The following is a 25,183-nucleotide window of genomic DNA, read 5'->3' as shown; positions in this document are numbered from 1 at the left end:
TAGTATATAATATAGTTTTTACTGTCTCCTTCTCAATAAAATTTAATAATTATATACAATTAAAAAGATACACTTAATTTAAGAAAACGAGAGTGATACATAAAAAATTAAAAGATTTTAAATTTAACATATGTAGTGATGAATATAGTTTTAGTTTAATTATAAATATATATACCAATAAAATATTATCGGACTATTAAAATAATTTGATTTTTGTAATTATTATTAACTTTAAATGCCATATATTAAAATTTGACACATTATGAAGGTAACTTACATGATATTTTAGAGGGAATTGGATAGAATTCACAACTTCTAAATTCTAATAAAGAGATTTGTAAAAAGAGAAAGTGAAGAGTTAATTGACTCTTGATTATTCTTCCTAAACTTTGTCTTATATGTAGTTTATATATTTGGGCATTTCATAAAGCTTGAATTCCTGCAGAAAGTAATAATGATTTATGGATGTATAGCAAAGAGTTATCCCTGCGCCAATGTTAGCAAGAATTTTTGGACTCTCACCTGAGATCAAATTTAATGCAATTATCATCCACAAGCTACAACATCAGAGATTAAGAGACAGATTTCTTTCCTTTGACTTATACATAATTTCTGTTCTTCACTTGGCAAAAGTTGGTTTGCACTTTACACTCCTCAACTATGTCTATATATTACTCTGCTTGATAATGTCATTCATCAAACAAGTATTTCTTAATAAGTAAAATATTCTATTTAAATGCATTTAATTTTTTAAAATAAACTATTTGACTTCGCTTTACCTTTTTCGTCTTGTATATTGTGTATTAGCCCAAGCAGTGTTGGATCACCCTGCTAATATACTGGCAGAATATTCTCAATCCCCATTTTTGGCTGAGACACAAAACCTTCAAGCTCCATTATTTCCCTCTTCATTAAGTGGAATGGCTATTAGAGAAGAATTTCATCACAAAACATGTTGCACTGTGTTGCCAACGACGACAGATGATGATGCTGATGATCTAGAAATGGAAGGATTCTATGCTTCTCTTGATGCTGAGACCAATGTTATTTAATTTTCTCCAAATGAAGAGACCATGGAAGCACTGAAAATAGCACTAGACTTCATCACCAATAATAATGATGCTTCAGTGTTCTTGGATGCTCAACATTGCAGAAACCAGATTAGATGATCTCTCCAGTTTGTCTGCTAATGATGGTTTATCAGGTGCAATGAGAGCATTGATATCTGAAGCTTCAACTGTGTTTGCACAGTGTAGTAGTAGCTATATTGAAGCAAGAGGAGTTTGGTTTTGTCCTTAAGTAACAAGTACATGACAAAAATGTTAATTTCTATTAATTTCTATTAAGGTTTTTTAATAATTGCTAAATAGTTCTTTTTTAAATTTAATTACAAATTAACCCCATATATTTTATTTAATTATAAAAACAATTTTTTATTTTATAAATAATTAATTTAACCAAAATCTACCATCTTTATTAACAATCAAGAACAAAAACAATAACGAATTAGATCTTTCATTGATCCTAATAAATTTTTTGGCCATTCCAATCGATTAAAATATTAAATTTGATCTGTCACGTTTGTGAGGAGTCATGAAATCGTGTTTCGTTGAAAACCAATCGATTGGACTATCAAACCAATTGATTGAATTCTAACTCAATCGATTGAATTTCAGTTTATCACTAAACAATCGATTGTAAATTGCTGGGAAGCATGGTTAGTCATAGTAACCAATTGATTGAACAATGAATTAAATGTGGAATTTATGTAAATCAATCGATTGTTTAGCATTTTCAATCGATTGATTTCTTCAAAACAATCGATTGGTCTCACTATTCAATCGATTGGTTATGGCTAAAAATCGATTAAACTTTGCACATGGTTTTTAATTCAATCGATTGGTTTAAAACTCTTATATTCCTTCAATAGGTAATCTACAATAAGTTAAGTATACTACTCATGGAATAAATCTCTCTATGCATTTGTTGGTGTAATCGATCTTTTCCATTCCACTAGACGCCGCAAAAAAATTGCTCAACCTGAACATATTGGTTGGGCAAGGATGTTCAGATTCACCATAATACAAAAAAAATACTATATTTATAAGATAATAATTATTTGTTGAAACTTGCCTCTGCTGGATCTTTCAAGGTGTATGAAGTTTATGTGTCTTTTGGAACTCTAAAAATAAGATTCCCAATCCCTTGACCTCTGTTGCGCAAAACCTGATGATGATTATGGTAGTCAGTTAGATATGTAATACAAGTAGTGTAATTAATTAAATATCAATAAGTTTGATTATTTATTTTTACGTTAAAAGCATCCTCGTCTGTACGATCATCGCCAATATAAATTGGGAAGCAGTTTTCTTCCTTGGGTTAGCTTCAATTTCGGGTACTCATTGAGCACCAATCAAACTTGAAGCGCCAATGCAGCCCAACACTGAGGATGTAACCAATCAATGAATAGTCTAGGATAATTAAAAAATGAAAATTGATAGGGTTGAGTCACTATAACTATAGTACATTCTCATGAACACAACGAATATGAACGGACAAACAGACTGAAATCATTTCCCTGCAACAAATGAACGAAATCACAGCAAGCAAGGTAGGTAGGAAGAAAGAAGTAGTGACTTAAAGAAAACATTATTAAAGTAAAGGAGATGAAGAAATTAGGTGTTACCTTGAGGAGAAAGTCTCCACAATCGATTGAAGTTTCAAACCAATCGATTGAATTAGAAGTCACGTGCAAAGTTCAATCGATTTTTAGCCATAACCAATCGATTGAATAGTGAGACCAATCGATTGTTTTGAAGAAATCATTCGATTGAAAATCCTAAACAATCGATTGAATTACATAAATTCGACATTTAATTCATTGTTCAATCGATTGGTTACTATGACCAATCGATTGATTTATGCAAAACCATGCTTCCCAGCAATTTACAATCGATTGTTTAGTGATAAACTGAAATCCAATCGAATTGAGTTAGAATTCAATCGATTAGTTTGATAGTCCAATCTATTGGTTTTCAACGAAACACAATTTCATGACTCCTCACGAACGTGACAGATCAAATTTAATATTTTAATCGATTGGAATGGCCAAAAAATTTATTAGGATCAATAGAAGATCTAATTCGTTATTGTTTTTATTCTTGATTGTTAATAAAGATGATAGATTTTGGTTAAAATAATTATTTATAAAATAAAAAATCGTTTTTATAATTAAATAAAATATATGGGGTTAATTTGTAATTAAATTTAAAAAAGGACTATTTAGCAATTATTAAAAAACCTTAAAAAATATGTTTTGTTATAAAACCATTTAATGGTCCAAACGTTTTGGGACCACCGAATTCTGAACCTAGTAAAAGGAAAGGCACTCAAAGCTCAAATGGATGTGATGAAGGAGAAAGTACCACGTTTGCAACATGAGCATGACTGGGCAAAGGAAAACCAGGAAAAAATCAAAGCTGAATCGTTTGGAGAAAAATTTAAAAAGATTGTTGTAAAGTCAGCTCTACAAGATTAGCAAGAGGAGTTTGGTTTTGTCCTTAAGTAACAAGTACATGACAAAAATTTTAATTTCTATTAAGTTCACTATATCAATTATCATATGTTTTCCTTTCAGATAGTGCTAACTGCTAAGCCTGTAGGATAATAATTTCACAACTTTAAAAACCGAAAAGCAAACTATTTCAAATAAGCTGAACTAGTACTAAACCATTCTTTTGCATCTAAGTTTTGAAAATATAAAGAAAAAGAGTACATCCTGTTTCCACTTCAAAAAATAATTTCAGCTCTGCAATTTCTGTCTTATTGGACATTTCATTTCACTGTCCAACCTACAAGTGATAAGTACAATAGAACAATTTGTAACTAGTAAAATAAAATAAGCAAGATAATCATACTAAAATATAAAGAAAAATCAAAACGAATAAGAATAGAAATCCAACTTTTGTGTTTTAGTTCAAATTTCAAAAAAATTATATTTTTATAAACTGATGGATGTAAAATGGAACATTAAATGATTTTTAAGTTTATTAAAAATTATCATTTGACTCGTTAGCATCTAAAAAATTATTACTGGGATTATTGATGTTAAAAAAATTAATACAAAATATAACTTTCTAAAATGGCATAGGAGTTAAAACTATAATTTTTTCAGGGTCAGAAGTAACAGATAGTTATACAAGATATAATGACCAATTATATTTATATAATATGTAAGTTGAGAAATAATTAAAATACTATATCAATTAAATTATCATTTAATTTGTGAAATTAAGTATAAAATTTATTGTTTTGATAACCTTATGCTCTAAAAAATCAAAGCCACAACTTCAAGTTAATACTTAAGATTAAATTTGACTTCCAATTCAATATAGCTCTCTAATTTTTAATTGAGCCAAATTGTACCCTTAAATTTGTAAGTTCTGTTTTCATTCATAAATTTAAATAAAAAAAATAGTATTTTTTTTTTGGAATTTGAGCTAAAATAGTAAAATACAAAAGTTAAATTTCTATTCTTATTCATTGTGATTTTTTTTATATTTTATTTGAATTGAAATGAGAGTATTTTTTTATTGACAAAAATGTTAATACTATATTACTATGTAGTAGTACTAAATCCAATAAGCTAGATTCAATTTATTATTGATGGTTTCAGTGGCTAAGAGAAGGGGGGTTGAATCTTAGCCCCCTTTTCGCTTGATAACCCTTGCTGACCTGTGAGACCAATTCAGGAAACTTTTTGTCTTTTTATCTCGTCACTGGATACGAGACTTTTTCTTTTGTCTCGTCCTTAGCCACGAGACTTTTCTTTTTGTCTCGTCACATGGCACGAGATATTTTTGGTTTTTGCTCCTGTGCAGTAGAAACAAAAATGGAGTAGAGAAGAGAGAAAGATTACACCCAGATATATCCTGGTTCAGCTGCTAAGTGCAGTGCAGCCTACATCCAGTCTCCATCACAAGCATGATGGAATTTCACTATAATCAATCTGATTACAAACTGTAAAGTGCTAACCCAACTTACAAGGGGATTCCCACAGAATCGTGAAACACAACAAAGATGAACAAAGGAACTTTAAGACATCTATGGCCTTTTCTTTTAATTTTGCACTCTCTGCCTTTTTCCGCCCTATGGCTTTTTCATACAAACTTCACTGTTTGCCTTTTTCCATGAGACTCAAGACATGACAAAATTAAACAGAAAAATACTAAACAGAATACATTGAAGGAGAAGAGAAATCTGTTAGCTTTAATTGAAATAGAACATATTAAATGGGATTGCTTTTACTTTCCTTGCTTGAATGGCGTGCTGCATTGATCAAATCAATCATGTCACTCATATTCTCTCTCTCATTTATGTTTCCAATGCTGGCAAATTAAATTTTGAAATCCATCCCTTAACAAGAGATTGAATCCGTTGGAAAGCATGGAGTCAATTTGCTTTCTTTCATTATGTATCGGATCAAGCATTGGATCTTTAGTTTGATATGGGCTTCATGTTGAAATTCAATAAAAGCTGGCCCAATTAATAACATTTGCTTTCCTGATGTATATTTTTCGGATCATGCATTGAGCAAATAGGGAAGCATTCATTTGGGCTTGTAGCAATAATAAATCAATCTGGCCCATGTAACAATACATTGTTTCAGCCACAATAATTCAACATCAAAGCTAAAATTCTTAGAAGTATATTGGGCTTGCACCAGATTTTCATTTTTGGCCCAATCTGAACCTGCATTGCAAAAATTAATTTAGTCATTTTAATTTAGTATCAATAATTTTTGCAACTGATTTTATTAATAATGTTTGATCATCACTTAATTAGAAATAGAGTTTTCCAAACTCATCAATCTCCCCCTTGATGACAGACATTATTAAAATTGAAATGGAAAGGAATTTAAAGTTTGAGTAAAAAATACTCCCTTTGAAGTTGAATTTCTCCCCCTTTCAAATTGTCACATGGCTCCCCCTTGATATATGCTTTTCTTACCAAGGGAAGCACTAACCTGTAACAATTTAATCAAGCTTCAAGAAACAGTGTTATTCAACATTTTATTTTGATATGTTGAATGCTTGATTTATGAGCAGATTTGAATGATATACAAAACTCATTTGTTATCAATAATTTGATTATCTGCTTAAAAATTTTTTCATACATCAATCAAAAAGGCTATCCAAATGATTTTCAAACATTTTCTAGTCAGGATATCAGAGCAAAAAAATTATTATGATGAGAAAAATATTTGAAGTACACATGATCAAAACATGGCAGTTTTTATACTTTACAATTTAAAGGAACTGCTAAAAATATCAAGCATGTTAACCAGGATGAAACAGAGTATTCAATACAATCATGCATATTCATCAAGGTTAATTAACAATCAATCACACATGCATTGCCAAATCATTATAAAACAGTAGCTTCAATGCTATCATCAAGCATCAAAATATATCCTTTTAACCAGGGTGATCATGAATTTTTAACAGAAAATTTCATCCCCTGTTTTTCATATTTCAATTTTCAGCTTTTCTCCCCCTTTTGTCATCAAAGGGGCACCTGCAAGAAACGATGATTATGGGAAACATAATATGCAATATAAAACCCAAAACATAACCAAAAGGTGTCATCAAAGTATCACCTAGGTAGCTATTGTCAGTTTCAAACCTAACAAAACAAAGTAACTAATTGAGCAAAAGTGTGCCAATATCAAACAGTAACCAGAAAGTTAATCATCAGAAAGATTAAAGTCAGAGTCCTCTGCTCCTGCATCACTACCAACTTCATCCTCAAGGCTTTCCAACATTAGGCTGACCCTTTCTTGGCATTTCTTCCATGCCGACTCATTTTCATATGCAAGTTTGCGAGCAGACTTGTGAAATTGAACCATGAGATCGGACATATTGGTGAATTCTGTGAGGATTTCTTTGAGGGAACCAGTCGTCTTTGAGGATTCTGGGCGGCCCTCAAAGTCGTCATCAGAAGCCATTGATTTCTTTCCCTTTTTAGCAGCCCCGCCTCCTTTGATCATGGAGACCTTGTTCTCTACATCCTCATTGGTTAAATCTACCTTAAAGTACTCAAAAATGCACATGAGAAACATTCCATAAGGTAGATTAGCCTTTTTAGTACTCTTCACAGACTCCCACATGTGTTGAATCATAATATAACTAAATGAAATGGAAGATGAAGTAACAAGAGCAAATATTATGAGACAGTCAGATACGGTTACCCTGTTGTGAGAACCACTTTGAGGAGTGAGAATGTGAGTTATGATGCGGTGCAGCAGGGAATTAGTTGGACCCAAAGCCTTGTGAGTCGGAACAGTTCCATCTAGGCCAGATAAATTTTCACATATTTGATGAAGCACCTGCTTGTATGTAACCCCTACATGTGAATCCCATTTATCACTCATGTAAGCCTTTGGCCCTTCATCAATGTATCCAAGGGCAGAAGAGATGGTTTCAGAATTCAGGGTGATATGAGCCCGTTTCACATAAGAATGAAGGCTACCATCAATAAACCTCAGATTCGCATAGAACTGTCTTACCAACCCTGGGTACACCATTTTATGAATAAGGAGCAACGGTGCCCATTTGAGACTATCGAACAGGGGCTGGAGATTGATTCCTTTGGAGGCTAGAGACTCGAGATTCACTTAAAGTAGTGTCGGTGGTACCCCTTTGAAATTGATTTTCCAACAAGAAGGCACTAAGCCTTTCATACCAAGCTCTTGGAGCTTGTCTAAGACCATAAAGAGCCTTAGTTAATTTGAAAACATGATTTGGAAACTTTTTATCCTCAAAACCGGGGGGTTGAGCCACATACACTTCTCTATCAATAAAACCATTAAGGAAAGCACACTTAACATCCATTTGAAACATTTTGAAACCTTTATGGGCGGCATAGGCAAGAAGCAACCTAATTGCTTCCATTCTAGCTACCGGAGCAAAAGACTCATCAAAATCTATTCCCTTTTCTTGATCGTAACCTTGGGCTACTAATCTAGCCTTGTTACGAACAACTTGTCCATCCTCACCAAGTTTATTTTTAAATACCCATTTAGTACCCGTTACTTTCTTACCATCCGGATGGGGTACTAGTGTCCAAACCTCATTTTTGTCGAATTGAGCAAGCTCTTCTTTCATTGCATTAACCCATTATGGGTCTTCAAGAGCTTGTTTGACATTGTTGGGCTCCATTTGTGACAAGAGAGCAAGATTGCTAGGTTCGGCTTGCCTTTTGGTGGAGGATCTTGTGGTTACACCTTGAGAGGGATCACCAATGATGAAGTCATGAGGATAACCCCTCATGGACTTCCATTCTCTAGGATTTCGGGTAGGTGTTAAGCTTTGATGAACTTCTGATGGTCTCACTGTTTCAGTTTCTCGTGTCTGCTCAGGAGACAAAATGGAAGTTTCTCCTTCAATCTGAGGAGATAAAACCGGGCTGACAAATTCTTCATTTTGCACAGATTTGAGATTTTCTTTACTTGTTCCAGCCTCTTCACAATCTGAATCATTATCCTTTACAATACTGGGAATTAAGTTAGAATCACAAAAAGTAACATGTATGGATTCCTCTATAGTTCTATGCTCTTTGAGATAAACTCTATAGGCCTTGCTTGTGGTGGAATATCCAACAAACATTCCTTCATAGGATTTTGGATCAAACTTTCCAAAGTTTTCCTTATTGTTAAGTACAAAGCATTTGCATCCAAAAACATGAAAGTACTTAAGATTTGGAGGGGTTCCTTTCCATAGCTCATAAGGGGTTTTCTTTAATCCTTTTCTAATGATTGTTCTATTCAAAATATAATATGCTGTGTTCACAGCTTCAGCCCATAAAAATTTAGGAATCTCATTTTCACATAGCATAGCCCTAGTCATCTCTTGAATGCTTCTATTCCTTCTTTCAACCACCCCATTTTGTTGGGGGGTTCTAAGGCATGAAAAATTATGAGAAATTCCTAAGTCATCACAGAATTTTTCAAAATCTTGATTTTCAAATTCTCTTCCATGATCACTTCTCAAATGGACAATTTTCAAATCTTTTTCATTTTGAATTTTCTTGCAAAGGGTGGAAAAGGCATGAAAAGCATCATTTTTATGAGCAAGGAAAAATACCCAACCAAATCTAGAGTAATCATCTACCACCACAAGACCAAAGTGTTTACCTCCTAAACTTTGAGTTCTAGTTGGTCCGAAAAGATCAATATGTAACATCTCCAATGGCCTTTTGGTTGAGATTCCATCTTTAGGTTTAAAAGAGGATTTTACTTGTTTGCCCAATTGACAAGCATCACAAGTAAGATCCTTATCAAATTTTATATTTGGAATTCCTCTAACTAGATTTTTCTTAACTAACTTAGAAATTTGGTACATGCTTGCATGTCCCAACTTTCTATGCCATAGCCATTTTTCAGAATCAAGAGATGTAAAGCATGTTACATTTTGTTCTTTTAGGTCCTCAAGAGTTAATCCATACACATTATTGCATCTTTTAGCTTCAAATAAAATATCCCCAGTTTTCTCACAAACAACCAAACAAACAAACTTCTTAAAAACAACTTTAAAACCCAAATTACACAATTGACTAACACTAAGCAAATTATGTTTCAAACCATGTACAAGGAGAACATCATTTATACAAGATGAAAATTTTTTACCAACTTTCCCAACAGCCACTATTTTTCCTTTTGCATCATTACCGAATGTGACAAGTCCTCCATCATATTCATCAAGCTTTATGAAGAAGGTTGTCTTTCTGGTCATATGCCTAGAGCATCCGCTATCCATATACCACATATTTTCCTTTCGTTTGGATGCTAGGCACACCTACAAAACAAGCTTAAGAGACCTTAGGTATCCAAATCTTTTTGGATCCTTTTACGTTAAACCATCTTCTATGTCCTAAGCCATTGTAATAAAAAACAACTTTACAAACTTTATCACCAATCATTCTTTCACCAAAGAAACATTGAATAGGAAAGTGACCATTTCAATTGCATAGGCTACAAAATCTTGGAGTTGCTGTTTTGTTAAAGTAGGTTGGGTCTTGATACCTTGTATCATTTGAAGATGAAGCAATGTTTTCAAAATGAGATTTTTCAGTTTTATAAAACCCCAACCCATCCTTATCATAAAGAGGTTTTTGACTAGCCAAGATTTGATTCAGATTTTCAGAACTTTGTGTGAACTTGGCTAAGTCTTCCTTAAGCCTTTTAACCTCTTTAAGCAACTCTTCATTTTGTTTAAAACAATCTACATATGCAAGAACGGAATGGTTACTTTCACAGCTCTTAATTTGGGCTCTTAACTGCTTATTTTCTTCAACAAGATCACAAGCAGTTTCGGCCTCTCTCACTTTCTCTTTAAGAAAACTATTTTCAGCCTTAAAAATGGTGATTTGTTGTTCAAGTTCTTGATTTTCCAACAGAAAACATCTTATTTTTTCAGAAAGGTGGTCTATCATAAGATGGAGATCCTCAGTGTTAGGGTTGTGAAAGACTACCTGATCTATGTGATCTGCCATGAGACATGGTTGTGACTTGGTCTCGGTTTCTTCATCATCATCTGAGTCATTCTCCAAGTCTTCCCATGAGGCCATCAGTCCCTTCTTCTTTCCTCTTTTCGGCTTCTCCTCCCTTTTTAACTTGGGACAATCAGATTTGAAATGCCCCATTTCCTTGCAGTTGTAACAGGTTACCTTGCTAAGGTCTTTCTTTACTCTCCTTGAGCTGCTGCCTTTGCCTTTGAGCTTCATCATTTTCCTGAATTTTTTGGCAAACAACACAAATTCATGTTCAGAGGAGTTATCAATGGATTCTTCATCCAGAGGGTTAGTCATAGAAGAAAAAGAGATTCCTTTCTTTTTTGAATCTTTTTTCAAATAGATGTTTTCAAAAGCAAGAAGATTTCCTCTCAAATCATCACAAGTCATGGAGTCTAAGCTACTGCTCTCAGAAATAATTAAAGCTTTTGTTTCCCACTCTTTTGTGAGACATCTCAGCACTCTTTTCACTAGCACAGAATCAGGATATGTAATTCCCAGAGCATCTAAGCCAACAATGATGATGTTGAATCGTTCAAACAGTTCATCAATGGACTCTCCTTCCTTCATTGCAAACATTTCATACTCTCTGTTCAACATGTCTGTCCGAGTCTTCTTTACAATGGTAGTTCCTTCATGGGTGATTTGCAATTTGTCCCAGATTTCCTTTGCCGTTGTGCATCTTGATACCCGTCGGTACTCCTCGAAGCTGATAGCACAGTTGAGCAGGTTTACTGCCTTGGCGTTTAACTCCACCTTCTTCCTATCTTCCTCGGTCCAGCTTGCTTCTGGTTTGAGAGAAACTATTCCTTCAGCACTTGTGTTAGTTGGAAATTGAGGGCCTTCCAAGATGATCTTCCAAAGTCTATAGTCTACTGCTTGCACAAAGATCTTCATTCTCTCTTTCCAATAGGTATAGTTTTTTCCATTGAAAAGAGGCGGTCTGTTGCTTGACTGTCCTTCTGTAAGTTGTAGGACACCACATTTGAGCCACTGTTTTCTGCCATGAGGATCTTTACTCCAAGCTGCAAAGCTTGATCTCTTTGAGACCAAGCTCTGATACCAATTGATGGTTTCAGCGGCTAAGAGAAGGGGGGGTTGAATCTTAGCCCCCTTTTCGCTTGATAACCCTTGCTGACCTGTGAAACCAATTCAGGAAACTTTTTGTCTTTTTATCTCGTCACTGGATACGAGACTTTTTCTTTTGTCTCGTCCTTAGCCACGAGACTTTTCTTTTTGTCTCGTTACTTGGCACGAGATATTTTTGGTTTTTGCTCCTGTGCAGTAGAAACAGAAATGGAGTAGAGAAGAGAGAAAGATTACATCTAGATATATTCTGGTTCAGCTGCTAAGTGCAGTGCAGCCTACATCCAGTCTCCATCACAAGCATGATGGAATTTCACTATAATCAATCTGATTACAAACTGTAAAGTGTTAACCCAACTTACAAGGGGATTCCCACAGAATCATGAAACACAACATAGATGAACAAAGGAACTCTAAGACATCTATGGCTTTTTCTTTTAATTTTGCACTCTTTGCCTTTTTTCGCTCTATGACTTTTTCATACAAACCTCATTGTTTTCCTTTTTCCATGAGACTCAAGACATGATAAAATTAAACAGAAAAATACTAAACAGAATACATTGAAGGAGAAGAGAAATCTGTTAGTTCAGGTAGCTCTGAGAATTCTGTGCCTTGCACTCTCAAATTTTCTCCTTGCTTCAAACAGTGGTAGTTCACTCTTTTTATAGAAGAGGGAAGCCTCCACACTTGAAGCCAAAACCCAAGCTTAACTTCTAACTCCTTCAAGAAACAGAACTGGTTCGGCCACATAGAGAGAGAAGAGACAACCATGCAAAACCCAACATGCAATTACCTCTAGTCCTTTCTTGATCATCATTCTTCATCAATCCGAGCTCTCCATCCTTGGCTTGCTCTCCAATATGGATTTCTGGCCCTTGATGCTTCATGATGATGATGACTTCATCTGCTTCAATCTCTGCATCTACCATCACTTCGCCACTCTAGCTACTTCCTGTGGTGGTTGAGCAGAATCAAAGACAAGCCATGCTTCAAGAATCTCATCTTGCTGGCCGATTCTTCTTCTTCCTTTTTTTGAGCATAAAGAGCTCAAGATTACCTCACCAAATCTAACCATATTTTGTGAAAATTTCAGCCACAGCTCATTTTTATTTTAGTATATTTTCTTGCCATCATTGTGATGGTCTTTAGGCTTGCTCTCCCTTCCTTTCGGTAGCTTATTTTTGCTTCTATGGCTACCAATGTTTCCTGGTTAAAGACCGAAAGAGAGAGGAAGGAAAGATGAGAGAGAATGAAGAGTAAAAGCAATTAATTGAAATAGAACATATTAAATGGGATTGCTTTTACTTCCCTTGCTTGAGTGGCGTGCTGCATTGATCAAATCAATCATGTCACTCATATTCTCTCTCTCATTTATGTTTCCAATGCTGGCAAATTAAATTTTGAAATCCATCCCTTAACAAGAGATTGAATCCGTTGGAAAGCATGGAGTCAATTTGCTTTCTTTCATTATGTATCGGATCAAGCATTGGATCTTTGGTTTGATATGGGCTTCATGTTGAAATTCAATAAAAGCTGGCCCAATTAATAACATTTTCTTTCCTGATGTATATTTTTCGGATCATGCATTGAGCAAATAGGGAAGCATTCATTTGGGCTTGTAGCAATAATAAATCAATCTGGCCCATGTAACAACACATTGTTTCAGCCACAATAATTCAACATCAAAGTTGAAATTCTTAGAAGTATATTGGGCTTGTACCAGATTTTCATTTTTAGCCCAATCTGAACCTGCATTGCAAAAATTAATTTAATCATTTTAATTTAGTATCAATAATTTTTGCAACCGAGTTTATTAATAATGTTTGATTATCACTTAATTAGAAATAGAGTTTTCCAAACTCATCAATTACATATACAAGTAAATTGAATCAAGATTGATATAACATATATATAGTAAATTATAAATTTACTTTAGTTGATTTACATTGAAAGAGTATAAATTGAATTCAGTTGATTCGATTTATATAAATTTATTTTAGGACATGCATGTAAGCTAATTCACTTTTTTAGGACATTGATGTAATTTTAATTATTTTACGGTGTAAACCCTCAATTATATCACACAATCAATTTCAGATATCTAAAGTAGTAATGAAAACAAATCATATAATTGTCCATTATTTAAATGGCAGTGCGTTCTGCATCACTTAGCAGTTTCAAAAAGCCCCATTTACCTATGAAACTTGATTCGAGATTCTACCAATACTGGGTTCTTTACTGAAACCTTAAACGTATACACTTCCATGGTTTCACACACCGCTGAGCATGGGAATACCTTCACTTACCCTTTGCTAAAGGCCTGTGCCAACCTTGGTTTCATTATTCATGGACTATGATTCTTTCAATTAAATAAATAGAAAATACATCCCTTTCATTTTTACTTGATTTGATTTGTTATTTTTTCAAATTATATGTTTTGACTTCACTTTAAATTTTTTTTTATTTTATTTTTCCAACAAAGTAGCACAAATAGTGATAAGGAGTTATTTTCAGTCTAGGATAGTTATTTCTTTTTAAACCAGTAGAATCTAATATTGTTTAAGAAAAACTAAGCCTAATGAATAATAATTATACATTTATGGTTGTGATTGCAAATACAATTCAAGTACTTACAATTTATATCGGCTTCCTTTTTTTTTTCTTATTCTATTTAGATTTGCTATATATATTCCCAATCAATCAATTTGATTGGTTTGATGTTTAGTCCTATATATTAGAGATCTTGATTAGGAGAGAAACAAATAGAGCTAGCGAAACGAAACACCATTGAAATTTTTCTAAACTTTATGTTGGAATCTAATTTATTTTTCGTTACATTTTGAAAGGCACAGCACAAGCACAAGACCCTAATCTCTGTTTGTTTCCATCCTTTTTTTTCAATGCAAATGGCAAACCATAGCAATCAGATTCCTAATGATCTTGCTCTGAAAATTCTAGCAAAATTACCGGTTAAATCTTTGAAGCGATTTAATTGCGTACGTAAGTCTTGGCTAAATTTACTTGAGAATCCTTATTTTAAGAGCATGTACTACGAGAATTTAAAATCTAAAACTGCCCACTCATCGTCTCTCCTTCTATGGAGATTATTTTACCAAAGGGATAAAAACGTCCGTAGTGAAAATAATGTGCATTTACTTTCTGGAGAGAGATATGAAAACATGGTTACATTAGTTTTGCCAACTTTGGTTGAGAGTTATGGTCCCGGTGAGGTTCTAGAATGTGTTAATGGCATTATATGTCACTATGCACGAGGTCATGAGGTAATCGGACTTTGGAACCCCAAAACCGACGAGCGTAAAATTATTCCGCCGGGTATTACTGATGATGAGCCCGGCTATGATCGGCATGTAAGTGTTCATGGATTTGGTTATGATAATGTGAATGATGATTATAAAGTGATTCAATGTGTATATTATATTTATGATCCAATGGAATTAGAAGAGCATGCTCTAACAATTTGGCAAATTTATAGTCTAAAATGTAATTGTTGGAAGAAACTTGATCTTGAAATGACTAAAAAAAAAAATGTAAGTAAAGCTTCTATAGCATACTTGAATGGAGTATGCCACTGGTGGGGTAGCGAGTTTGCCACGAATGGACTCGAAGAACAAGTACTTGTGTCATTTAACCTCAGCACTGAAACATTTCGAACAACATCAATTGTTTGGCTGCAAGAAAATGATGATGGCCCTACCAGAACTTTGGTAGTGCTCAACGAGTCTGTTACTCTGATTTCCTCTTTTGCTCAGAATAATAGCATTGAAATATCCATTTTGGGTGAAGTTGGTGTGAAGGAATCTTGGGTGAAACTTTTCACATTTAGATTTGGACCTTTTCCAAAATATTGTGCATTCAGAATGGGAAACAAATGTGATGTAATCTCTCGTATCAACGGCGATGAATTGGCTTCCTTTGATGTCATCACGGGCAAAATAGTTCACAATATTAATATCAAAACAAGAAGATTTGGTACATGGATTTATAAGGAAAGCCTCCTTTCTTTCACGAAAGAAATTAATTGATTAATAAATATATAAATTTAATGTAAGATGTACTTAAATGGAATATGAAAAGAGTATGTAAACTAATTTTAATATTCATGTTGGTAGTTGAAATTAATTTGATAAGTCAATTTGTATTATATTCTAATATTTTAAAATAGTCAATTATATTTCATATTTTAAAAAATAAGATTTTTGGTGTTAGAAAACAATAAATTATATCACACGAATCAGTTTTGGACATCTGAAGTATTAATGAAAACAAATTGAATAATTGCCCATTATTCAAACTTGAACTTGTGTATTCTCAAGTTACTTTTGTAATCAAACGTTGATGCGATAAAGAGGAATCTATTGAAAATTTGCTAATAACTATGTATGCAAAATGGATATTTAATTTGCTAATAACCTTGTATCTGCTAGAAGGATATATTTTTTTTTAAATAAAAGCTCAACACAATAAAGTAGAGCATACAGAGACAGACTAATACCACAAACTTATTTAATTACATGATCACGTCAAAACAGTAAAAGTCCCCACGTCATCTTTAGCATAGCCATCAACAACTAAAGGGAACGACACTTGTCCATTCATTCACACTAGTTACGGTCATGTTGATGATCTCTTCAACACCTTTGCTTTTATTCTTAAAAATTCTCATGTTCCTTTCTAGCTAAATGTTTCATATAATCGCACAAAAGCTCCTCAACCGCTGCTTTCGACCTTTCTTACTCCTCGGTTCCTCTGTCCAGCTTAGAAAATGCTCTTTCATCGAACTCGGAGAAGACCATTGATATTTAATTTGATTTTATCAAAAAGAGCATTTTCTCAGTTTGAAAGGCTTGTACGAACAAATTTTAGACCAAATAGACCAACAGTTGCCACTGTTTTATCAGCTTGTGCTGATATAGGATCAATTAGCATAGCACAAGAGATGGAAGATTATATTTCTCTAAGGATGTGTGTGGTTGAAAAAATTATAAAAAATTCATAAGAATTTTAAGATGGAAATATCATATCACCATGTTTAATTTAAAATTTGAAAAGCTATTTTCAAGCAAATTTGATTTCAGAAAATCAAAATACCATCATTTAATTCCCACTTTTTTTTGGATATATTTAATTCCCATAAGAATGAAATTTTTATAACAAAATAATATTTGAACCACACATCTTCTAAATAGATTGGAATATAATCTACAAATTCAAATATCTCTCATACACATATACTCCATGTGTGGAAGCATCAAAAAAGCTAGAGAAGTATTTGAAAAAGCAACAGATAAAAATTTAATTGTTTGGTCTTCCATGATAAATAGCTATGTTATTCATGAGATGGGGAAAGAAGCCATTGACCTATTTCTTATACATACTAAAAAAAAGTACCTTTTTCACCAAAAAAAAAATAGCATGTTGGTAAATTCTGAAGTCTGAACGGACAATAAATTATTATTAGAACAATAAATTATTATTAGAAGTGGCAGAAGTTGCCAGATTTTCAGAATATGTAGAGAAAATTGGACTAGATTAAACGATACTTGAAATAATAATAATAATAATAATAATAATAATAATAATAATAATAATAATAATAATAATAATAATAAAGAAAAAGATATTTAACTAGGAGTCTTGAAAAACGGGTAAAACAAAATCGCAAAATAAAAAGTGCAACGCTTAGGAAAGGATTACTTGCGTGCTAAGAAACCTAATAGGAACATGATAAAGATAAGCAAAAGAGTAAAGGACAACCAAAGAAGCAGCATAACTAGTCCCTGACTCAGCCTGCAAAGCTAAGGCTGGCCGGAGGGTATATATATACATATAAACATACATAAGTGTTCTCAAAATATCCCAAAATACACTATAATATCAAAATAACTCATATCTCTCCCTCAACCTCTAAGAGGAGCAGCATACATAAGTTACTTGGAGAGTAAGCTAAACATATATATACATATATACAGCCAGAAGCCAAAATACACCCAATGACTATTTCGCTTTCCAGGATCTAGACACCTAGCGAGGAGCCTCTCGACCTGCATCTGAAAAACAACAATACAATATGGAATGAGAACCGGAGGTTCTCAGCATGGTAAAAGTGCCACACGTATAATAAATAAGGTCTTGAGAATGCCATAGGCAATCCTAGAACTCTGTTATACAATTATCCAACTTAATTACTAATTAGAAGCTATAAATAGGGGTAGGTATTCTAAATCTACCTAACTTACTCAATTTCAATCCTAATCTAACACCAAACCATTTCTCCATTTCCTCCATCCCTCCATCATCCACAATGCAACAGAAACAAGCAACCAAACAAGGTCACACACAAGTAATGAGCAGATAGTACAAATAGCAAGTATAACAGATAGCAGGTGATATATATCAATTAGGCAAACCCAGGAAATGCATAGCAATCAAAACAAACAAATGCATATGATGCATGTCTGTCCTATGGCTGATGGGGTCCATCTGTCGGTTATCCAGCCAACCCGACAAGTCCGAAAACCTTAGACTGTCCCCCGTCGCGCATTCCCAAGAGTCTATGCATAGAGTTCACATTCAATCATCATATAAATCACTCAATGGGGATTATCCATACCCGGGAATTTATACGTGCCCGGTCACCCTTACGACGTAGGGTTAACAGAGTATCGAGAATCAACCTGGAACACGTGGTGGCGAGCCACGGTTTTTACCCAGAAAAACTCGTATCTCAGATATCATCATTCATAAGCCATTTCATAGTCATAATCATTATTTAATCATTCATCAAGTCATGGCATGTTAACTCCTTTTATTAACAACCTCCCTTTCACATTTTTCATCATCATTCCCTTATAATTCATCTTGATTACCCTTTCCGGGTCCTGACCAAACTATTTATCAAACTCTTCTCAACCTTCTTAATATCGAATAATCTTAAAATCAACCCAACTCTAACATTAAATCAATCACATCACACGAAGATTAAACTTTAACTTCTCGAACCCATGACTATCACTAAGACATCCTCGACAGTCTATTTTCTTTTCTGTTTTTAATATAACAAATGAATTCGGAATTGCGCAAACTTTATGTTCAGGCGTTCATCTTGAAATAAGCTTTCTAATAAACTAAAGATCATAATTTTCTGATTTCTCCAGCCTCAGGAATAAAGGAAAAACCGTGACTGCTCTGCAGTGTATAAAACCAGAAAAACAGCAGCAACATGTGATATTCAAAAAATATAAAATCCAAGTTAAATTCAATGACTTTAAAAATTAATGTAGTTAAACTTTACTCATCCAGGTTTCTTTCTCAATTAGTTCTGAGTTAATACCATTTTTAATGAAGAAGTTACATTACCTGGAAGTTAAGTAAAAATGAGTCAAAATCTGTTTTAAAAACCAACAAGCTTAGTACCTTTCAATTTGAATAACTTTTATTACAAAACTCCAATTAAGCTAAATTTTGGTTTGGGAACTCCTGGCTCATCCAGAAATGTCTTAGTTGCAACCCAATTGCTATTCAATTCTAAGAGTTACAAGCATTGGAAGTTGGTGCATAGCTTGCTGAAATCTGTTTCTTTTTACCTTTGACTACCAATATTCAAAAATTCACAACTCCCAATCCTCAATTTTTAAAATTCTGAAGTTTTAGAGAAATAAAGCAAATTAATTAAATTTTATAATAAAATTGGTTTCGCTCCAAAACTCAATTCGTAGATGTTGCAGACAAACAGGTTGCTGCCCTGTTTGAAAGAGAGAAAATGCAGAAGGAACAACAAAAAAGAGAGAAAATGCAGCTTTTAATTTTAGCATCCGATTCTTAAGAACAAATGTAAAATAAAGATTCCAATTTTAACTTCATCTCTCATCTGGGTCGTTCTCAATTTCCTCATCTGGGGTTCGTCTTCCTTTTCACCTCATTCCTCTCATTCTCTCGTATTCCATTTTTTTTTAAATTGTCCTTATAGTTTTTCCATCAATTGGGGTGTTGAAAGAAGGAAAAGAAAATGTTTTTGGTTTTTATCTTCATTCTCTTCCTCGGTTTTTTTTTGTTGGGGTGGTGACGGTTGTGGTTGCCGAAGCTTTGGGAATCTTGTGGATCATTGAACGGCTGCAACGCAAGATCATGAAGGACAAAGACAAAATCTCAGCACCCATCTCATTGGACACTAGTTCGCAAAATGATCCTATCAATCACCTGACTCTACCTTCGAAAAAGAGGTAAGCTTCATGCTTCCACAATTCCTCTTTTTATTGTTATTGTTATTATTTTTTTATTCTATTGTTATTTACATTGTGTTTCATGTCGTTGCTAGCTTGTGTTCTCTCATTTATTTGCGCAACACTTGCTGCTATAGAATTCTTTCTAAAGGAATACTTGTAATTTAATCATAAAAAAAAAGGTACAGAATTGCATGTTAAAACGAATTGTGTACCTATGTAGCTTTTAAGTAACTTTAGTATTTTAGTATTGCTTGGAGTAATCACTCAAGTTAAGGTAGTTACCATTTCCAAGTTGAAAACAACAAATCTGTGGTGTACCATGGAAGCAAATTGCTTTACATATATCTTGAGACGTCATGTGAAAAAGAAGCATGGTGTAAGGCCCTCCGTATGGCTTCACGCGATCAGAGTGAAAAACTTAAGTGGTCTAGTCAGTTGTATGAAGAGTGTCATCGATATCTAGCATCACTAAATATTGAATATCATCCTTTTATCATGAGACCATCAGCAGGATCAAGTTTTGATGGCTTAGAAAAGTCCAGTAAGCCTGATGGATCTTCCTCCAGAATTCCTCAATTTTTGAGTAGAATTACTAAAAAACCAACTTCATTCTTTTGCGCGGTTGTCATGAGATAAACATTGGTGTTTTATTTTATTTTTAAAGAGAAATCCTCACTGAAACCTTCACTTGTTTGTGGTTTCTATAAGATAAATGTTGGCCCTTCCTATAAGATAAACCTTATTTCTGGAGGTGCAGTAGTAGAGATTGAAACAAGGCTTGAAGTTGGTGAACCACCGAACGATAAGGGGACGGAATGCTCAAGCAATGCTGGGGGTGCCCCGTCAGATCTTGAAGATCTTAGCAATGGAGACGGAGTGAATGATTCACAAGAGCCAAAAGTAGATGTCAATGGGAACACTGAAGAAAAGAGGCGTCACTTTGTTGAAAAGATGAGAGGACCATGAGAAAATGAGAACAAAAGTAGAGATCAGAACTCTGATTTCTGTTACTGATTTGTTGATCATGTCAGATATTAGCAACCATTCTTAAAAGAATCTTTTGATTGATGAATTGTACATCTTATAGGTTCTTAGAAGATCTAATTTAACTAGATGTATACTTTACTAAGTGACAGAAATTACTATTAATGCATTCCATGGAGTTACAAATCCACAGGGTAACATAGAAGATTCATTTAATTGTTGATTAACAAGTTATATGACACAGACATGCCATAGAGATTACAGAGAAATGATATACAGATTCATATACCCTCTCATTTGAAGGGTGAGTTTCTATTCAGTTTTGTTTTGTTTGCTTACATTTTCTCTTTCTCCTATCAGTGCTTATCACATATAGGGTTTGTCACACAAATAAAACTTCCATCTTGCTAAGCTTAATAAACAAGTTATTGCCCACAGACAATACTAAGATTTTGCACTAAAATATGCCTTTGGTAACATTATAATTAGTTTCCATAATCACCCTAGCTGGAAGGGAAGCCTTGAAGCAACAGTTGAGCTTCAATGTCGTGAGTTCAAGCCGTGAAGTCAGCCATTGACGCAATTGTTAGGTTAGGCCGCCTACATTATCGGATAGAAATGGCAGAAAATGGCAGTTTCTGCTGTTGACAAGTTGGTTAAACAAGGTGTTAAGTTAGTTGACAACTGTAAGTCAATGCAGCAGATGTCAGTGCAGTTAATGCAGCTGTTTTATAAGATTTTACAATTGATGAGAATGATGATTTCTTACTATTAACTCGACATTATTCTCCTACTATATATAACAATTAAATAATGATCGATTTCAATCAATAAAACAACAAAACTTGCATTATTTTATGTGAAGAGCAACCTCTATATGGTAATTACATTATTATCTATAGCAGAATGTCCTTAATTTCTATGAGACTCAATGCACTGATTTAGATAGTCTCCAAAGAAGACAACAATTTGTGATCCATGGAGCAGTCAGCAAGGATTGTGAAATGATTATCCTACAGGCTTAACACTGTCTGAAAGGAAAACATGATTTAGTGAACTTAATATAGAAATTAAAATTTATGTCATGTACTTATTGCTCTAAGACAAAACCAAACTCCCCTTGCTAATCTTGTACAGCTGGCTCTACAACAATCTTTATAAATTTTTCTCCAAACTCTGACCATTCAGCTTTGATTTTTTCCCGGTTTACCTTTGCCAAGTCATGCTCATGTTGCAAATGCGGTACTTCCTCCTTCTTCACGTCCATTCGAGCTTTGAGTGCCTTTCCTTCCACATAGACATCTCTCTTTCTCCTTCTGTTCTTTTCGAGAAGTTATGATGTTAGCATTCATAATTCTGATTTGCTTTTCTAGATCCTCTTTCATTTCCTCCAAACATACCAACTTTTGCCGCAGTCCTTTTTCTGTTGCCACCGTATCAGGGAACTGATTCTTGTTATTTTTAAGGTCAGATTTTAAGTTATCAGCTCTCGACAGTTATAAAGCAGTGGACTCAATTTTCATATTTGCTTCAATGTAGCTACTACTACAATGTGCAAAATGCTCTCATTGCTCCTGATAAACCATCATTAGCAGACAAACTGGAGAGATAATCTAAGCTGGTTTTCATGATGCAGCAATGTTGAGCATCCAAGAACACTGAAGCATCATTATTATTGATGGTGAAGTCTAGTACTATTTATCATGGAAGACCAAACAGTTGAATCTTTATTTGCCACTTTTTCAAATACTTCTTTGGCTTTCTCGATGCTTCCACACTTGGAGTAGCTGTGTATGAGAGATGTTTGGACTTGTAGATCAAATTCCAATCCATTTAGAGAAATATAATCTTCCATCTCTTGTGCTACGCTAATTGATCCTAAGTCAACAAACAGTGGCAGCGATTAGTCCATCTGGTCTAAAATCTGTCCGTACAAGCCTTCTAAACAAATCCAATGCCTCCAATGGGTGATACGAATGGGCATATCCTGCAATCATTGATGTCCATGAGAAAATGCTCTTTTTGATAATCAAATCAAATATCCTTCTAGTAGAGGCAAGGTCACTGACTTTCGCATACATAGTTTTTAGCAAATTTTCAATAGACTCCTTTGTCGCATCCACATTTGAGTACAAAAGTAAAAACAAGTCAGTTTGAATAATGAACAATTATCCGATTTGTTTTCATTATTACTTCAGATATCAAAATTGATTCGTGTGATATAATTTTTTTTTTTTAACACCAAGAGTCGTATTCTATGATGCACCGACACTGACACGGGACACGACACGAAACGGGACACGCCCGACACGCAAATTTTAAAATTTTATAAGATACGGAGACACGCATACATATAAAATATAAAGTATTTTTTATATAAATCTCAATAATATTTTAAAATTTTATAGATATTAAAATATAATTTTTTTTATTTATTTTTAATATTTTATTTTAATTATATCAAGTATTTAAAAAAAAATTTTGTTTTAATAAATAATAATATATACTATATCTAAATTTATTTCAAGAATATATATTAAAAATAAGACTGGACATACTGACACGTGATGGTATTTAGGTATATCCAAACGTGTCTGCAGAAGAATTTTTTATTTTTTATTAAGACATGGTTGGATACAGCGGACAGACACGCGTGTCGGACGAGTGTTGGTGAGTGCTGTATCCAAAATGTATCCGACACGCACACACGGCAACTCAGCAAAGCTTCATACTCGTATTTTTTAAAATATGAAACATAATTGACCAGCTCAAAATATTAGAATGAAATACAAATTAACTTATCAAATCAATTTCAACTACCAACATGAATATTAAAATTAGTTTTCATCTTAGAAAGTGTACATACTCTTCCCATACCCCATTTAAGTATATCTTACATTTAAATTTGTATATTTACTAATCAATTAATTTTTTTTGGTGAAAGAGATGAGGCTTTCCTTGTAAATCCATGTACCAAACATTCTTGTTTTGATATTAATATTGTGAATTACTTTGCCCGTAATGACATCAAAGGAAGCCAATTCATTACTGTCATTTCCTATATAAAATATTACATCACATTTGTTGCCCATTCTCATTGGATAACGAAATTCTGATTGAAAGGGTCCAAGTGTGAAAAGCTTCACCCAGGATTCCTTCACACCAACTTCACCCAAAATGGATATTTCAATGCGATTATTCTGAGCAAAAGAGGAAATCAAAGTAACAGACTCGTTGAGCACTACTAAAGTTCTGGTAGGGCTATCATCATTTTCTTGCACCCAAACAATTGATGTGGTTCGAAATGTTTCAGTGCTGAGGTTAAATGACACAAGTACTTGTTCTTCGAGTTCATCCGTGGCAAACTCGCTACCCCACCAGTGGCATACTCCATTCAAGTACGCTATAGAAGCTTTATCTACATCTTCCTTCTGAGTCATTTCAAGATCAAGTTTCTTCCAACAATTGCTTTTTAGACTATAAATTTGCCAAATTCTTAGAACAGGTTCTTCAAACAAAGTTCGACCATAAATATAATATACACATTGAACCACTTTATAATCATCATTCACATTGTCATAACCAAATCCATGAACACTTACATGCCGATCAAAGCCGGGCTCATCATCACTAATACCTGGAGGAATAATTTTATGCTCGTCTGTTTTGGGGTTCCAAAGTCCTATTACCTCACGACCTCGTTCATAGTGACATATAATGCCATTAACACATTCTAGAACCTCGCCGGGACCATAACTCTCAACCAGAGTTGGCAAAACTAATGTAACCATGTTTTCATATCTCTCTCCAGAAAGTAAATGCACATTATTTTCATCCCTTTGGTAAAATAATCTCCATAGAAGGAGAGACGATGAGTGGGCAGTTTTAGATTTTAAATTCTCGTAGTACATGCTTTTAAAATCAGGATTCTCAAGTAAATTTAGCCAAGACTTTCGCACGCAACTAAATCGCTTCAAGGATTTAACGGGTAATTTTGCTAGAATTTCCAGTGCAAGATCATTAGGAATTTGATCATTAGGAATTTGATCGTTATGGTTTGCCATTTGTATTGAAAACAAAAAAGATGAAAACAAATAGAGATTAGGGTCTTGTGCTTGTGCTGTGCCTTTTAAAATGTAACGAAAAATAAATTAGATTCCAACATAAAGTTTAAAAAAATTTCAATGGTATTACGTTTTTCTAGTTCTATTTGTTTTTCTCCTAATCAAGATCTCTAATATATAGGACTAAACATCAAACCAATCAAATTGATTGATTGAGAATATATATAGCAAATCTAA

At 33.7% G+C, this 25,183-nt stretch overlaps 3 protein-coding genes across 3 annotated transcripts; 2 read left to right on the top strand and 1 right to left on the bottom strand.

The window, feature by feature from the left end:
- LOC107641479 (F-box/kelch-repeat protein At3g06240-like) lies at positions 14,835-15,698 on the top strand. Its single transcript, XM_021124053.1, has one exon. The coding sequence runs from the start codon at positions 14,835-14,837 to the stop codon at positions 15,696-15,698; it is 864 nt and encodes a 287-aa protein (XP_020979712.1).
- LOC110272166 lies at positions 20,194-20,864 on the top strand. Its single transcript, XM_021124052.1, has 2 exons — positions 20,194-20,439; positions 20,656-20,864. Exons 1-2 carry the CDS (start codon positions 20,289-20,291, stop codon positions 20,862-20,864), a joined length of 360 nt encoding a protein of 119 aa, XP_020979711.1. The 5' UTR covers positions 20,194-20,288.
- On the bottom strand, positions 22,766-24,946 carry LOC107641478 (F-box/kelch-repeat protein At3g06240-like). The gene is made up of 2 exons (XM_016344969.1): positions 23,857-24,946; positions 22,766-22,869 (listed from the first exon to the last, which is right to left on the bottom strand). Exons 1-2 carry the CDS (start codon positions 24,944-24,946, stop codon positions 22,766-22,768), a joined length of 1,194 nt encoding a protein of 397 aa, XP_016200455.1.

Source organism: Arachis ipaensis, chromosome B05, assembly GCF_000816755.2.
Source record: "Arachis ipaensis cultivar K30076 chromosome B05, Araip1.1, whole genome shotgun sequence".
Classification (NCBI taxonomy): Eukaryota; Viridiplantae; Streptophyta; class Magnoliopsida; order Fabales; family Fabaceae; genus Arachis; species Arachis ipaensis.
The sequence above is the reverse complement of the archived record's forward strand: the minus strand, read 5'-3'. Positions and strand labels throughout refer to the sequence as shown.